The sequence below is a fragment of the Phytophthora infestans genome, genomic scaffold (assembly GCF_000142945.1).
Source record: "Phytophthora infestans T30-4 supercont1.41 genomic scaffold, whole genome shotgun sequence".
NCBI lineage: Eukaryota > Oomycota > Peronosporomycetes > Peronosporales > Peronosporaceae > Phytophthora > Phytophthora infestans.
In genome coordinates this window covers 230,873-249,143 of record NW_003303718.1, presented here as the reverse complement: position 1 = coordinate 249,143, position 18,271 = coordinate 230,873, and the positions used below count along the sequence as shown (strand labels likewise).

The following is an 18,271-nucleotide window of genomic DNA, read 5'->3' as shown; positions in this document are numbered from 1 at the left end:
ACGACATTGATCCAGTGACGGTACAGACTGAGCGGAGACGACGAATCGCGAAGGCACAAGATGAAGAACTCAGGTGGGCCGATCTGAAGGCGTACCTGAGAGGTGTATTGGAGGACCTTACACACCGTCGAGCTCAGAATGCCGGCAAAGTCGCAGAAGTCTTTGTACTCAGCGAAGACGGCCTGTTGTACCGCCGAGATGAAGCCCGCCGACTAGGCGAACTCGGCGAACCGAACCTCTCATTGAGATTGGTGATTCCGTCAACCATGGTCGACGAAATACTTCATAACTGCCACAACTCGATCGAAGGAGGCCATCAAGGCATCGTCAGAACGTATCACCGAGTCAAAGCCGACTACTACTGGATTGGTCTTTACGCCGACGTGGTGAAACATGTTAGGGCCTGTGAGGACTGCAATACTAGTAAGAGCAAGCCACAGTTGAGAGGTTATTCGCCGGGAAATGTGGTGTCAGACCATCCATTCCAAGTTGTGTCAATGAATTTCGTGATTCCCCTTCCTCGAACTCAGCGGGGCAATACTGCACTGCTGCTGTTCCAGGACCACTTCACGGGGTTCGTTATCGCTAAGGCTATGAATGACACCGGAGCACTCGAAGTGGCCAAGGTATTTGAGGAATGCGTCTTCAGGCAGTTCGGGGCTCCGTCTCTGATACGGCACGACCGAGATCCAAGGTTTATGAGTGAAGTGTTCCAAAAGTTCTCCAAGATGATGCAGTCGAGATTGAGGACTACGCTGAGTTACCGACCACAAGCCAACGGTCAACAAGAGAGGTCAGTCAAGACAATGGTTCAGACTATACGGGTCTACGTAGAAGACCCACTTCAAGCCGACTGGGATGACATCGCCGAGAAGATGGTACACGCTATCAACAACTCAAGAGATTCGACTCGGCGAGAAACCCCTTTCTATCTGGTGCATGGTTGGGACGCCAAGTCTACACTCAAGGCTATGACGAGTTCAATACGACGTGGACAGGGACGCCCAGTCAACTCGGCGAACGCAGTCGAGTGGCGCCGAGAAGCGAACAGACAACGAGAAGTGGCACTTCGATTAGCAGCTGAGTTCCAAGTGCGAGAGAAAGCACGACGAGCTCGAGAGTACAACGAAGCGTTGAGCAAGAAGGAGAAAAGATCCATTCCCAACACAGCAGATGACGAAGATGAAGTTGCAGAACCAGGCGATGAATCCACCAAATCCTTGTTCAAAGAAGGAGATCAAGTCTGGTTGTTTATGGAGCGAGTCAAGTCGGGCCTGACCAAGAAGTTAGCCCACCGATGGCATGGACCATTCAGGGTGAAGAAGAAGGTGGAAGAATTCGCCTATGAATTGGAGTTACCCGACAAGAGTGGATATAGGTTCTACCCAGTGGCCCATGTATCACGTCTGAAGGCAGTCACCAAACTCGGCGGAAGACCAAAGACGAGGCTAATCGCCGACCTCGAAGAGACTCAGCGATTTGACTTTGATGAAGAACTACTGCCTGGAGACAGCTGGGAACCAGACACAAGTACAAACCAGTATGAAGTCGAAGCAATTCTCGACGATGAGCTACCATTATCCACAAGTACGTCACGATCACAACGGAAGTTTAAAGTTAAGTGGGTCGGCTACGATGAGCCTACTTGGGAACCACTGTCGAATTTGTCATGTGGGGGTCTCCTGTTTGACTATCTACGACAGAAGAAGCGCGAAAACCGTCTGCAAATGGTGCAAGTTGCAGATGAGGATTAACAGCTATTGCACCAAAAGTTACACCAACTCAGCGGACGACACAGGCCGAGTTGAGACGGAATACTACTGTGTCGAAACTACATATACTGAATAATTACGAAATGAAGTCCTGAACGATACCTACGGGACGCCTAGTCAAAGGAAGAAAACTAAAAAGTCGGCGATCCGGATTCCAAGTGAGTTGAACCCGACGGAGACAACTGGGAAGAGCTCAGCGGACTCGACGATTGGGGGCGTGGCGTCGTAGCAGACGTCATCCCTTGGGAACTTGCGGAAGCAGCATGCAAAATCGCTCGCCGCTGCACGGGATCGGAGGGCTCCACGGAACGAGTAAATTCGTAAGCCATGAGCCTCGCCAAGAAGGTCGATTCTTCTCGGCGATCATGCCCTTGCTCGTTAATTCTGGCCATGAGGGAGTCAAGACTCACTGGAGCAGCCGAGCTTGGCTGATTGGTGGCGCCCGAAGTGGTGTCGCCCGGCAAGCTCGGTGGACCAGGAAGGCGCACGCGAGAAGACTCTGCCGACTCCGCGTCAGACTCATGGGAAGTTGTCAAGTCAACCAGCCCAGCTTCATGCCGGTCGCTGACCCCACGAGTACCGACGGGTCGAGGAATCGACTCAGCTGGCACGCCTTCCCCTCGACGAGGAGTTGGAGAAGAAGGATGGTGCCACGGGCTGTGCTGGAACAACATGCGAAGAGTAAGGAGCTGCCAAGTGAGTGACAGCGGAAGCAACGAACGTACCAAAGAAGGTGGTGGGGAGCCGCGAGACGTCATCAGCCGAGTACGGACCAACGGTGGCAGAACAAAATGAAGGATTAAGACACTCACCAGCTCGGCTCGTATCATAACCGGGGCAGTTGTGGTGTAGGGATTTCCAGATTCGACCATACGCCGACCTACTTTAGGTCAAGAATCGGTTCGGTCTGATAGCCCAGAGCTTAGGAGCCAAGGATCACGGTAAGTACTCGGCGATCTGTCCGGATATACTATCCGGACAGCCGCTGAGCTCAACGGTCGCCGGAACTCAGCTGAAGGGTCGGTAGAGATCCAAAACGACTACATTTCATTAGATATTTGTATGAGAAGCATAGGATTAAATAGAGGGAGCCGAAAGGGCTCCCAGAAGATAACAGAGCAGAATTTTCTCTAGTCCAAGACACGTGTACACTTTTCCGGTAAGTCCCTGCATAGGGCTAAATTATGCCTGCCGTCAATACTCGAGAGGCATTGCTTGTAGGGTATTGACTGGTAGCGCCAAGAGATTAGGTCGGTCCGGGTAGGACAAAGTCTCGCTACGCGCGAAAGAAAGTCCCGCATACTCAGCGGGCCGGTACGTCGGATAGCCCGGGTGCCGTAACACTTCTAGCTGAGCAGCCTCTGCGCTCGGTGACCTGTAAAAGCGCTCGCGCGCCGTCGTCCATCCTTTGGTGGAGGGCACAGGGTTGTGAACGAGCTCAGCCGAACCAAACTCGGCGGAGCCTCGGAAGTGATCTGACTTGGTTAGTCGGAACCGAGTGGAAGCGAGCCACTCGTCTGTCCCGGAAGGGCCGGACCGCGAGGGGACCACCCTCTGCGCAGGCCATACAACCGCCGACCTAACTCGGCGATTCGTTGTGGTTTGTGTAAGGAATCCACATCTGACGATATTTGTGTGTTCTACTACACCACACATCTGCTACTGGTGCTGTTAGGTGTACGCTCTATTTGTGCATGTCTTCAAATCGAGGGTACCATGCACTTCGACCCAGCAAAACAAATCGAATTGAAGGCCTAGGCGGTTGATGCGGGGTAAGACGGTAGACTGGCCGATAAAAGGATGCCTGCCTCTTCCCATCTCATTTTTACGCGTGGTTTTATGCTACGACCATGCTCGATCTAGGCTATAAAACGGATGGACATTTTATCTGCAAAGCACAATAAACGCTTTATCATCAATAAGCAAAGGTTGAAAAAACTAATATCATAAAAACTATTTTTTGTATGGAATAACTTATTATTGCTCCTTCTTCCTTCCAATACTTAATAAATATGTAAAATATTCTGCAATACTTAATGGCATACAAAATGTAGGTATACATCGAAGTGGGGCTAATGTATTTATTGCGATACTTGGTCCAAATACCATATGATTGATTAGTCCTGTATTGCAATGTTTATTACTGATGTTGAAAACGAAAATGTAAAAACATATTTTTTTTGCAACCTTTGGATTGCATGTCCACCGATAGGGATTTGAGCTGGTTAGTGATCGAAGGATTATCGTTACCTAATTTAAGCTCGCCTTTCAGCTCGTCATACTCGGCTTTCAGAGACTCTAATGGGTCCTCTAAACGATATTGAAAACTATATTGGAGGTGGGTAATTGCTAAAATTTTCATCAAAAGATTTTTTATCATCGAATCTCAACCTATTGTAAGCCGATTGGTTGACTTGTTGCTTGTACGTCAAGGTTTTAATCAAGTTTTGAAGACGGCTAGTTATTTTCATGTTAGGACTACATTTACGTCTGTTAGGCTGGCAAACAACAAGGGTTTTGCTTCTAGGTCAGGGATGCGGATATACTTGCTACCCGTGCGATTGTTGGTGTGGCGGGGAGAGCTTTCTCGGTGGAGGCCGCGTCTGTGTCAGCATTGAAGGCGAAGATCAAGGAGAAGGACTTGGATGACCCAACGCTAAGGAATGTCGCTGCGAAGAACCTGCAGCTCTTCCTGGCGAAGACGGAGAAAGGCGCTGGGGCGTGGCTGACGGAGAAAGACGTGATGGAAGGTGTTAGCGATACGAGTGATTTGAAGCTGCTGGGAGCGGCGCGAGCGAGGCTACGGCGTGTGGGGTTGTCGGATAGGGATGTTGGCGGAGTGGATGAAGCCGAAGAAGCAGAAGGGAGAGGCCCTGTGAGTGTACTGGTGGTGGTACAAAGTCATGTTCGCGTTGGCATTGGCAAAACCGGTTTCAGAGCGCTGAAATATAAGCGTACGTATTCTCACCCTATTTGGAGATGATGTTGCTAATTTCTCTTCAGAGCGGGGTACAGACGATGGATCACCAACGTACAATGCTTCATATCTGTCATTTTGGCGATCATTACAATCATTGTTTTAGCCTTTGGAGAAAACCCAACAGACGAAAAAGGATATCTAATAGCTCCTGGCCGATCGCTTATCGTGTGCCGGATGATTGGTGCTGACATTGCGGTGGGGGTAATTCTGTCATTATCGCAATGTTGGAAAGCAAAGCTTGACGACATGATCGATGAAGCGACGAACGATACACCGTTACAAGCTCAACAGCGAACAATGGCCTATCATTCAGCCGAGGTTCCGCAACAAGAATTGGTTGAGCAGGCTTCTACCGCTGAACTTCAGCGACAAGATTCGACCGAGCTATTGTCGCACAACTCCCCTTCGCGCGGCGCCTCCGGCCGCGCGACTAACCAGGGTCAGTCCGCGGCTGTTTGTAGAGCGGGGCCTTGTGTGGGGCGAGCGAGGAGCGGGATGTAGGTGTAGAGCGGTAACGAGCAGTAAACAGTGAAAAGTAAACTTGGTTCCTTGTTCTTTGTAGTAGGTGGGAAATATACGACTGAGAAACTAATGCGCCGGGCTAAAACGGGGAAAGGGTCGATCGCGCTCATGAGGATGACACCCCTTCTCCTACGCTCACCTGTATTCCTGGACATGACTTCCAACCCAACGTGACACCCGGTTGACTCGATACTCAAGACACTATATAGTTCGTGTCATCCGTCCTTGAAGCTGGCGTCGCAAGTGCAAACTCCCTCCTCAAGGTCTTCACGATCCCCTCTGCACCAACAGTACCTCGCCGTCAGCGCTTGAACAGTTCCTACTTGATACTGTAGGACCCCGTGTGCTTTAACACGGACTTTACCTTCTTCGCATCTGGTGCACGCTGCTGGAACGACCCCTGCATTCCCGGGTACGGGACATTCTCCCCCACTTGAAGTTTGCCGACCTCGGCGAACGGTGCACCGGAGGCGATGAAGTAAAGCCCGGGGAACAGAAACATTAGCAGCACGGTTAGGAACAGACTTATCGTCGTGATCTCGGCGGCAGCAAACGCCAGTACCATCGCGCCCGTATCATATGCTATCTTGAGACGCGTCGCCTGCTGGTACCACGCGAACACTTCCTTCTTGAGTACACTTGCTACCCAGATAACAGCATGGTTCACGATTCCACCTCCAACGTCTCGATCGTCGGACCTTTCATCCAGCGCGGCTAGTGGTCGCTTGAAGCGTTCCGAGCAAAACTCATTGTCACACCCCCTGCTCTCCTTGGCTACCTCCGTAACCATTCCATTAACAAGGGTACTCAGATCCTCCTTCATTGCCAACTTGGGGTTTGACGGAATTATCCTCATCACCTTCTCCATATCCAAGTCGTCTTCAACCTTGGTCTTCTTATTGCAACTGTTCTCCTTCCTACCCACATCGACGGGATCGCCCGCTTCGACCTCTCCGTAAGCGCTCCGATCTTCTTGCATCACACCGGTGGTGTTCCCTACGTCACGGTTAAGCGTGTTTCTCTTAAGCACTTCGTCGACGGGACCGTCCGCGTCAACGTCTCCATAAGTGTCCGGATATCCTTGCATCACGCCGGTAGTGCTCACTACATCACGGTTAGAAGTGAACTTCTTAAGCACTTCGTCGACGGGACCGGCCGCGTCGACTTCTCCATAAGTGTCCGGATATCCTTGCATTACACCGGTAGTGTTCACTACGTCACGGTTAAGCGTGTTCTCCTTAAGTACTTCGTCGACGGGACCGTCCGCGTCAACGTCTCCATAAGTGTACGGATCTCCTTGTATCACGCCGGTAGTGTTTACTACGTCACGGTTAGAAGTAAACTTCTTATGCACATCGTCGACGGGATCGTCCGCATCGACTTCTCCGTAAGTGCTCCGTTCTCCTACCGTCGCTGATGTAGCGTTCTTTGTGCATAGCACCTTCGCTTTGACTTCCTTGACCACAGTCAGATTGTTGCGACTCGAAATGCGACCCCGGTGGTCCTCTTCTTCGTTAGGAGTGTCGACTTCGAGGACCGAGCTAACCCACTTATGATGAAATTTGACATCACCTTCAGAGCCTACCGTCCTACTGTTCTTTTCGACGATCTCTTCCTCAGCGACGGAACGCTTTTCGAACCCATTTTGAAATATGCAGACGGACGAGCCGTGTTCACCACCCACCGCGGAATCTGTCGCGCGCGTGTTAGTGCCTTTGGTTGCGGGTTCTCGAACTTCGCCATCGTTCTTCATAGCAGGCTTCTCTGGTTCTTGCGCTACCAGTACCGTTCTCCTAACAGTAGCTACTTCAGCCAATTCTTCATAGCTATCTCCACTTATTGCTTCTTCACAGTCTTGCGATTAAACACTTAATGCACCAGGAGTGTTCTGGAACACTGTCGCATCGTATCTGGCAGACTCCATCTCCTTGCGAAGAAAGAATTGTTGTTGCACCCTTCCGGTTACTTTTTCTACCCCATATTCTCGTTCCCCACTCCAGTCTTCACGAGCACCTGGGACCATTGGCGCATTGTAATATACGGGCTCCGACCGTTCTCTGATCGATGACTGTTCTTGTTCCACTTCTTCAGTCACACGCGCTCCATTTATAATCGATTCACACACCTCCTGAAACGTTCCACTCACCCCGTGACGCGCTGTATACCGTTCTGCCAAATTGTAAGCGCTCCTCGATGTAAATTGGCTGGGTGGTGTCTGTGTCCAAATTGGCTGGGATGGGAACACCTTCTGAGTGTGTTGGGTTGGTTGTTCCAGCAGTCCGAATGCTGGTAGAAGTACTTGGCCGTTCGGTAATAGTAGATTGCCTCTGCGTAAGACACTTCCACCGCATACAGCAAGCGACGAATACAAATAGTGTGGAAGGATTACATGGACGCTGCCATCAGGCATCGTGACCACATCGACGATAGAACAACCACGGTACGACGGGATGGCACCGTCCCCGTGTTGTCGACTTGAAAACACGCATCCAGGACTGTTCCACCAGCCGATTGACGGCTGAGACTTCTCGGACCCCCAGCCCCAACGGTGCTGGGTCCACCTCGGATCTTCCATCTTAGTGGTCGTAGCTCGTCCAACTCTCACCAGACAACGCCTTCTCCAGCAAGCAGACTACCCTGCTTCTCCACCAAATGTTGCACTCCTCCTCTTCGCGCGGCGCCTCCGGCCGCGCGACTAACCAGGGTCGGGCAGTCCGCGGCTGTTTGTAGAGCGGGGCCTTGTGTGGGGCGAGCGAGGAGCGGGATGTAGTTGTAGAGCGGTAACGAGCAGTAAACAGTGAAAAGTAAACTTGGTTCCTTGTTCTTTGTAGTAGGTGGGAAATATACGACTGAGAAACTAATGCGCCGGGCTAAAACGGGGAAAGGGTCGATCGCGCTCATGAGGATGACACCCCTTCTCCTACGCTCACCTGTATTCCTGGACATGACTTCTAACCCAACGTGACACCCGGTTGACTCGATACTCAAGACACTATATAGTTCGTGTCATCCGTCCTTGAAGCTGGCGTCGCAAGTGCAAACTCCCTCCTCAAGGTCTTCACGATCCCCTCTGCACCAACAGTACCTCGCCGTCAGCGCTTGAACAGTTCCTACTTGATACTGTAGGACCCCGTGTGCTTTAACACGGACTTTACCTTCTTCGCATCTGGTGCACGCTGCTGGAACGACCCCTGCATTCCCGGGTACGGGACAATATCTTCGCTACTTCCCGCTGATGAAGCTCACCGACAAACCCTTCCACAACAAGGATCACGTAGCATGAGGAGAAAAAAAAGTAATGAATGATGTTATTGAGTCGTGCAACTCTTAATTCTTTGCTATTTGATCTGATAAATATAAAGTTAGTAATATACAAGGATGGCGTACTCACGTTAGCAATACTGGAGCGCATCAATGCAGCACAAAAGCGCTACTACCAGCGCACACGCGAAGCACGATTGTCCTATCAAAAGAGCGACGACGATAACAACAGTGAGCACATTCGTGCTTGCAAGCGGAAGCCCAAAATCGAACATAATCAAAGCGACAACGAAATTAGCACTGAAACCGAACTTACCTAATTAATTAAAAAAAAATCGAAGATAAAAAGTCAAGCCCAATATAGCCAATGGGATGGACACACGAATAAGCACTTGAAAACCCTACCCCAATAGCATTCATACGAATGAACTCGTTAGAAGGGTATGGCAATTAATTAATTAAAACCCATTTGTCGATGGCTACGATATAAAGTCAATCCTGATACAAAATTTCTAAAATATATAGTCATTTCACGAAGAAAAATATAGCGAACGATATATACAACGGCTATGTTTGCATACGAGCTTGAAGGTCTAAAAAGATTAAATATCCGAGCGATTAAATGGGGAAGCAGCTACCGAGTTAAGGTTCGCGGTAGGACCGGTAAGATGGTGTATGTGAGCAACTTATCGCGCACCAAAAACTTAGGGCTTGTAGCGAAGCAGTACAAGGTCAGTCTCAAGCGACTGGAGAAGAACTTATCCTCAGACTATAAGACTGACCCTCACTATCGCTTTTACAAGGGCAACACATGGAATCGCACCTATACGAAGGATTCCACCGTAGTGAGTTCTATGACAAGCTTGAAAACGTTCTTGAGAGTCAGACAAGTGCTTACAAAGTCAACATTGCCCTCGTCTATGTTCTTGTTAGCAAAACAGATGAATCTGATACAAGATACTTCCACCCAAATCTCAGTAATACCCCTGTGTTCAACACACCTGTTGCTATTAGCAGCAGAAGTGATGCTCGTAAGGTAATTTTGGAGATTCGGTCCATGGAACTGGCTGATAAACTTAATTACCCCAGATCTGGGCACATGGCTAAGGCCACACCGGGTTTAAGATTTTTCTGCATCATCGAGAGCAAGCATTAGGTGATAGCGAAGCAATAATCTCTAAAGTTATCCGTGCCATCAACTTCCCAAAGATATACAACAAATGCGTCTTCCATTGTATCGCCTTCCACAAGGATATTTACCTCCAGACTCCACAACGAAGCAGCTCAAACTCCACAACGAACGCACACTCTCCCATTGGTTAAAATACGTCCGTTTCAAAAGTTGTTTTTAGGAAGATAGGAGTACGTAGCTAGGCACAACATACAGGAATTCACGCTGGAGAAGTAAAATGCCGATTGACTTATTGGGAGAGTATGGCTACAACGATATTTCCCTCCACATTGCTTTCGCAAATGCTGATATTGCTAGGAAATTTATCAATGACTTTGCACTGAATACAAACAAGTCTGTACGGCTCGAGAACAACCCTGGAAACTACAGGAAATGGGTTTGTTCTGCGAGGGGCTGTCAGTGGTTCGTTGTCTTATCACGGAAACGAGTGAGATTAGAAACGAAGAGTAAACGTAAGCGACCGGTGACCAAGCTCAGCTTTGTTCCAGACAACTTTTGGTACACTTCGAAATTGAATCTTCAACATGCTCAATGCTGTTGTAGCACGGCCAACCCAAATAGAGGTCAAATCGAGCGCTTGGACGGATTTCGAGCGGCCATTTTGGAGGGCCATAGTTCGTCAAAGACTCGAGTTATCAACAATTTGGAGTCTGTCGAGCACATCAATGTTTCGAAGAAGCATTCTGTGCTTTACCGAGCTATCAGTTCTGCTTTGAGTAGATTGGAAAGCGATACAAACGAAGAATTCAAGGCGCTCCCAGCATACATGGCGTTGTTCGCAGAACAAAACGAAGGTTCGCATGTGTGTTGCCAGCTCGATGATTCGGGTCGTTTCTATCGTTCTTTTCTTTCAATCGGTCCAACTTTGAAAGTTCAGGACTTCCTGTGTGGGAGTGTGACGGAACCCACATGAAACACGAAAAGTATAATGGCGTTTGTTTGACATTAGTTGGAAAGGACGGCAACAAGAGGATTATACCTGTTGCTGTCGCGTACGTTCACAAAGAGACCATTGACAATTTTGTTTGGTTTTTTGCAAACTGCATTGCAGCAGGAGTATTGCTACATGACCGACCGACCTTCTCGGATCGTGGGAAACAGCTTGGCGCTCAGGAAGAGCTCCAACGTTTAGGCTTACACGTGCATCTCAAGTTTTGTGCAGTTCACATTCGGTTTAACACCGTCGACAAATTCGAGAAGGTCGATGTGAGAAAAGACAATGTCAATCAGCACATAATGCGCTTGCAATCGGCTCGCACAGTACGTGAATATGAACGGAACATCGAAACTTTGAAGGAGATGTTTCCGGTTGGAATACCGTCAGGTAGTGGTGGAAAACCCACGGAGGAATTTGTGTGGACGTACCTGCAGAAGATTCACCCGACTAGCTGGACAGTCTTGGGCAACAGTGATTTGAGCGAAGGTGAAACTGCGTGGCTCAAGGAGAATTGGAAAGATACGTCTTCTTATGGATCCGGCCTTCCTCTTTTTGGTGTGCGTTCAACCAGCGGAGTAGAAGGTGATAACAACGGCTTATCTTGGAAGCGAGCCCGCAACAACCTTGTGAATAGAGCTTTGAGAGCTTACTGCTTGCGAGCTGTAGAGAATCACCATGCTTTGTTAGAGACTGCACAAAGTTGGGTTGCTGAGCAATTTGACATCACACCACATGCTCAGAAGCTATTCGACGCCGAACAGAAGCATGTTGCGAAGCTTACAGTGTTGCCGTCTCAAATCGGCTGCTTTTATGTATTCGACCCATTTGACCGCAGCGATGTTGCTTCGGCAACGAAAATGTTTGAGACCAACATGATTTCGGGGAAATGTCGGCCGTGCCGCGTTTCGGAACAATTAGAAATTCCGTGTCGCCATATCCAGGCTGTTCTCTTTGACTTGGAGAGACGCAATCCTGGCAAGATTCCTGTGTATAATGTGCTACAGTATTTTCACCCAGCATATTTAGTCCGCAACATGCGTGTTGCAATGTGTGCGGTGAAGATTAGCTTGCCCGTTAATGAAATGACGACCGCAAGTAGTTATGTGTTACCAGCACCACGTTACCGACAAGCTGGAGGAACGCGCAGAGCTAGAGTTGGTGACAATCAGCGGGGTGAAAAGCGGATTCTTAGTAGGGGCGAAGAGGCCAAGCTGCCGTCCACGAAGCAGCAATGCACAGATGCGATAGTTGAAGAAGGGTACGATGAACACGATGCTACTCCTACCATTTACAAGTTTTTCGCATCCAACATCACGTCTGCGAGCACACCAGACAGAGGTGCATACTACTGCACGAAGTGCAACAAGCCTGGGCACAACGCAAGAACATGCAGATTTACAAGCCAGGAAGTCGAAGAAGCAGGAGTATTGATTGTCCCTGGTGTGTACGTGCTTGGGGAGTCACCGCTGAAAGCTTGCAGATTGTCGCCAACGGTGTTGAGCACGACGGATAGCGAGTTCTTGTGATATCATGCTGGATATCATAGGTAAGGAACGTTTCACAACACGGAGTCGTATTAGATGAGGCTAACCAGTGCAAAATAATGCTAACGATACCTTGTTGACTCTTGCCAGGTCTTCTTTAGGAATATTCGCTGCGGATATACACGTCGGAGAATTAAAAGAAGCAAAACCAAGAATCATTGCCAGCTGAATTACCAAACCTTTATACCTTTTCATCCAGACGTCAAGCACCACCTTCCTACCTCGTTGAAGATCGGCATCTCCTCCCTCAACTTTAAACGGCACGAGGCTTTGTTACCACACCATTGACCGCCAACTCATGGGTGCCAGCGGAGATGACGAGCTCTCGAGCAGGAAGATTCAACAATGGCAGAAAACAATAACTCAAAAACTCAATAACCTCGTCTCATATTCTCTTTCCGTTACCATCACCGCTGCAAGGTTGATCACCTTCAACTCATGACTATCAGTAGCAGGGATCAGGGGCAAACATTTACGGAGACAGCCTTCTCGGCAAGCATGATGGTCAGTGTAATCCAAGAGCAAGCGATAAAGAGCTCTCATGTTAAAGTCACTGCAAATATGCTGTGGCTTGCCCACTTTCCATCCAGTGTAAACGTATTTCCGATTCACAAGGTACGACACAACTGCGTATAAGTCCAGCACATTCATATTTAACCTCAGCGCAGAATTTAATGCAATCAGTACTACGTACTCTGTCTTGACTGATGCGGTGGACCCACGAAGAATCGTCGCCTTGATGGTGCAGCGCAGGAGCAGCACACCCCATATTCCCAGCTCATAGCACTCCCAACACATTAGACTAGGTCGAATCGCCCCACTGCACGCGACTCCAGTCCGGATGCGCCAGGACACAGCGTCATATCTTCACGAGCTCCAGCAGCACGTCCGGGCTCCAGTTGCGGCCACTATCGGGCAACAAGTCCTCTCCATCGACCTTTACGTCCTGCAGGTCCGTCATGGGCGGCGGCAGGACTTCTGTTCCGAAAAGGGCTGCTGCAGCTGCAACGATGCATGCTGGAACGCGACGACAAGGTCATGTGTACGGTGGTCAGTCTTTTTGTAAATGGCAAGCAACACGTGAGAGAAATGAAACGGACGTATTTTAGCCAATGGGAGAGTGTGCGTTCGTTGTGGAGTCTGGAGGTAAATGTCCCTTTCAGAAGCGGGACGAACCAAAAAAAGGCCTTTTTTGTCTCTGTGCGCTGGATGTAACCTCCCGTTCCGCCACGGAGAATTCAGGCTTTGGTAAAGCATGCTTTCAAGCAGTATTGCTCTTTCAAGGGTATTAACTATACCCTAGTGTTTTACCGAACGTTCAAGCCTATTGATATTCTCCAGTTCGATGAACTTGAGGAATGTTTCCAGCTTGGTATCAACGTCTTCACAATGGATATTGATTATTGAAAAGTTGATTGCATTCGGCTTTCCGACAAAGAGTACGATTCGATTAACATTCTCTCACACGAGAATCATGCTCTCTACATCAAAAACTTGGATATACTTCAGCGTAAATACCAATGTGGAAAATGTGATATGGTTTCGCCAGCTCAGAAAGGCTTAAAAATCATATTATCAATAAATGCGAGCTTGTCAATAATGAGTCGTTCCCAGCTCAACCAACGATTTATCGACCGGCTTCGAATACCATTGGTTCAATGCTTAAGAAGTATTATATCAGGAATGTTGAGCAGTACGTGGATCACTTCACCGTCTATGACTTTGAGGCCATTCTAAAGCCTACTGGAGTCAAGCACGAGAAAAATACTGTCTTTACAAACGAGCATATCCCTGTATCCGTATCAGTAACCGATAGCTTAACCGAGGAAGTGCATTGTTTCGTCAATGACAATCCGAATGCTTTGCTAAAAGAAATGTTTGAGTACATTGAATATATAGGCGACAAGACTCAGCGATACAACGTCTCCAAATATGAGACGTTGCTTCGCAAGATAATTAATGCCCATGTTTTAGCTGGTATTGAGATCCCGGGAGTTCAACCTGGTATCAAGTACAACACTGGTGATATCGATAAGTGGATTAAGGTAGGAGATTTTGCGAGCTTCTTCGATTTCCATAGCAAGATCGGCTTCGGAAAGAAGCGTTCCGACTATCTAAAGCTAAAGTAGACCATCGATCAGGTACCAGTTCTTGGTTTTTAATTCTGGTAGATATGATATTAACCTTATCAAGAGCGACTTGTTTGCCGTGATTGGAACAGACAATATCAAATCAGTCATCAAGAACCTATCTTACATGTGCATCGCGACTTCGAATATGAAAATGCTTGACATTAGCACCTACGTTCCTGCTGGAACCAGCTATAGCAAGTACCTCAGTACATATCTTGGGAACGGTAAATGTGATAACAAAGTTTGATGCGTCTGTGGGCTTGGTAAGGGTATATTTCCGTACGAGTACATTACTTCATTCGATGTACTCCATGAAACTGAGATCCCACCAAAATTAGCGTTCGATAGTAAACTTCGAGGTACAAGCATCAGCGATGGGGACTACAAGCGAGTTCAATGCGTCTGGGAACACTATGAGATGAAGTCGATCAAGGACCTACTCATTTTGTACAATAACCTCGACGTAGTCCCATTCATAAAGGCTATCCAGGCCCAACGCGAACTATTTAAACGCTTTGACCTCGACATGTTTACCGATTGTGTATCCCTTCTAGGGCTTTTGGAGAAGGATATGTATCAGACTTGCTTCAAGAACCTCGAGCACCGTACGAAAATTCTGATAAAGCTCTCAGCTTTCCAGCTAAACGTATGACTGGATACAAGACCCAGGATGCTGATGCAGTACGCGAGTTCATTATGAGTCTCAAACATCTCAACAAGCTTCTACTTCAGCAACCATACCTGTGTGGACTGTGCTACAAGCAACTAACCGTAGATACAGCATCCGCCGATCGAATCAACAACAAGCTTGGCCATATCGATGGCAATATCTGGATCAGCTGCGTTGAGTGCAATGTTGCTCGCAAGGATATGTCTCTGAAGGGGTTTAATACAAAAACTGGATTTCAACTCGGTCAGGCTAGTATATAGCATCAGCAAGGTGGAGAAATATATCTATGCTAAGATGAAGCATACCATTGCGGGAGGACCATCTATCATCTTCAACAGGTATGCCAAACGCAACGAGACAACGATTCGAGGTGGTAAACTCTGTTAGAAGATCATCGGATGCGATTCCAATGCATTATATCTATGGGCATTCGGCAATGAAATGCCATGCGGTCGATTGACTACGATTGAAGCATATCCGGGTATTATCGAAGACATCAAGGCGGACAAAGTATTCGGATTCCTTGCGTGTGACATCCGTACTCCCAATCACCTAAAGGAGTACTTTAGTGAGATGACACCGATCTTCAAAAATGCTCTTATTGATTGTACAGATGAAAATGTTATTGGTTCCCACATGTTTATCTATAACGAGGCCCGCAAGCGAAGTAGAGCCAAGCCAGCTCGCAAGCTGATTGGAAGCTTCTTTGGGGATAAATTTCTCATATGCACCTCATTGCTTAAGTGGTACCTAGCGCATGGAATGGAGAGCACAAAACCTTATCGCTTTATCAAGGACAGTTCCCACAAATCATTTTCTCCATTTATGGAAGCGGTATCAAACGCTCGACGTGACGGTGATGCTGATAAATCCAAAGCTATGATTGCTGAGATGATGAAACTTGTTGACAACAGTGCTTTTGGTCTCAGTGGCATGGATATGAGCAAACACAAGGAAGTCAAAAATGAATCAGACGATAAGGCAGTAAAGTCTAAAATTGAACACTTCACCATCCACGGATTGGAGGAGCTCAACGATTCATGTGAGACCACTATGAAAGAGCGACGTATCCAAAACAAGAATCCTATTCATCTAAGCATTGCTATCTACCAACTGGCCAAACTTCGCATGCTACAGTTCTACTACGATTGCATTGACTTCTACTTCGATAGGTCCGACTTCCAGTATCAGGAAATGGACACACACTCAGCATACATGGCTTTCAGCTGCGATAATCCTTTTTAGAACTGCATTAAGCCTGAGCTGCGTGATCCCTTCAAATAGAACAAATACGATTGGTTCCCTCGCGACTATAATTTCAAGGTAGCAAAGTTCGACCGTCGCACACCCGGTTTATTTAAAGATGAATGGACAGGTGATGCTATGGTATCGTTATCATCTAAGAACTACATCTACTACCTACCTGATGAATCATACAAGGTCAAGGTTTCAGCCAAGGGTATTCAACAGGGAAATTCTCGCAATGATGATGTACTTGACCCAGATGGATTTGAACGGTAGTACGTGATCGTATCACACTAGAAGGTGCTAACATTTCGACTAAGTAAAGCAACGAACTCATGAATGAACTATTACACAAGCTTTACTATGACCCGAAAACAGGTTATATCGGTGCCCAATCACTATATCAAAAGGCAAATCCCTAAAATAACTCTGAAAATTGTTAAAACAGGGTACCAAAGTCAAGCTGATATACAACGATTTCAAGACCAAATGAAAAGATTTGATGGCTTCAAAATTACTTCCCTCATAAACTCGCTTCTGTTATCACTCGTAATGATATCCACTTTATATAGGCGTACAAATGTTTTAATTGATGCTAACACTACTTAAGCATTCTTGCTAGATAGAAGCTTTGCATACCCAATCCGAGAGTTGATGTTCACAGCAGTTAGTACCGGTTGCTTCTCCCGAAACGCGAGATCGATTTGCCAAGAGTTGGGATTGTAATGCACAGTTTCTGAAATATTTTAAAAACAAAATATTGATCATTTTAACAATGAGCCTGGGGACCATGGGACTATGGGAAACATTGAGAGATTTAGAAGGACCATTAAACAGAGACTAACAAAGATTTCCCCACACGTATATACCAGAAGCTAGTCAGTGATTTCATCAAAACCTATAACTCCACATTCCACCGGTCAACAGGTATGACCCCCAACGAAGCTATAGGGAAAGTTATGGAGTCAGATCTAAAACTTAATCAAAAAGAATCTGATAAGGTTGAGAACGCGTTTAAGGTCGGTACTCACGTTATTTGTCGTCTAAAAAACTAAGGAAGCGGTTAAATGGAGTAAAGCCAACTACGCGATTATAGGTATTTGTGACGGGGTCACACAGCACCTTGCGCAAGAGGAAGTTATCTTCCGAGAGTATACAAACTCTCAGTGAACGGCAGTTCACAGGTCCCCTCTTTTAATAAAGAGAGCGAAGTGACCTAAATAAGGTAGATTGTAAACTGAGTATATTTATAGGTAGGTTAAGTTTGGGTTTAATACAAACTGTTAGTTACCTATAGAAATGCAATGTCATTTAACCAATGGTTGGCTTTGAACGACCTTGGTACCTTGTACCAAATATCTCGGAGTATGACGTGTCATACTCCTGAAGTGTGAAGTGTCACACTTCATGTAGCCAGGGTACACTTAGGGCTACGTACCCCGTTACATCCTCCCCCACTTAGGTTCGGTTTACCGACCAATCAGAATGAAGAGGTGTTCGTCACAAACTCTCATTCTCAAAGTCGAAAACCATCGACTTGGCCGCGCGAGCGCGGCGGAGGCTCACTTCACAGTTAGAGCCTCGAGCAGCAACCTGTGCGCTCTTCGTCTAGGTCTCCACTTCGACCGTTAACATGCCTCGTGGCACTACTAAGAGCGGTGCTAAGACACGCTCCAAGGCTGCAGCCGGTAAGGCGCAGTCCAAGAGCACTAACTCTCGCGGCAAAGTCTCTGCTCTCAAGGAGGCTACTCAGGTGGTCTCCGAGGCGATCGGTTCCTCGGGTGACGCGGCTGCGGACAAGGGCGCAAGCAGGCGCCGCAGTCCGTCGCCCTCGTCTTCAGACAACCGTCCGACCCTCGGTTCGTAGAACGCGAGTTCAACTCGGGCAGTGAAGACGATGCTGAGTCCGAGAGCACTCAGGATGCTTCTGCGGGCTCTGTGGGGTCGCACAGCCCAGTGCCCAGTGAGCACAAAGAAGGCAGCGTGCAGTCGCCCGCTAGTGATCACGGTGATCAC

General features: G+C 47.8%; 2 protein-coding genes and 1 pseudogene across 2 annotated transcripts; 2 read left to right on the top strand and 1 right to left on the bottom strand.

The window, feature by feature from the left end:
• Nucleotides 1-4,329: 4,329 nt before the first annotated feature.
• On the top strand, nt 4,330-4,648 carry PITG_23064 (annotated as a pseudogene; the record flags this gene model as incomplete).
• A 4,912-nt stretch (nt 4,649-9,560) lies between these two features.
• PITG_15992 (uncharacterized protein) lies at nt 9,561-12,329 on the top strand (the record flags this gene model as incomplete). The annotated part of the gene is made up of 5 exons (XM_002897731.1): nt 9,561-9,571; nt 10,271-10,521; nt 10,890-11,221; nt 11,405-12,210; nt 12,299-12,329. The coding sequence occupies 4 exons, from the start codon at nt 9,561-9,563 to the stop codon at nt 12,188-12,190; spliced, it is 1,380 nt and encodes a 459-aa protein (XP_002897777.1).
• A 280-nt stretch (nt 12,330-12,609) lies between these two features.
• On the bottom strand, nt 12,610-13,247 carry PITG_15991 (uncharacterized protein; the record flags this gene model as incomplete). The annotated part of the gene is made up of 2 exons (XM_002897730.1): nt 12,610-12,834; nt 12,903-13,247. One exon carries the CDS (start codon nt 13,167-13,169, stop codon nt 13,068-13,070), a length of 102 nt encoding a protein of 33 aa, XP_002897776.1.
• Nucleotides 13,248-18,271: the final 5,024 nt, after the last annotated feature.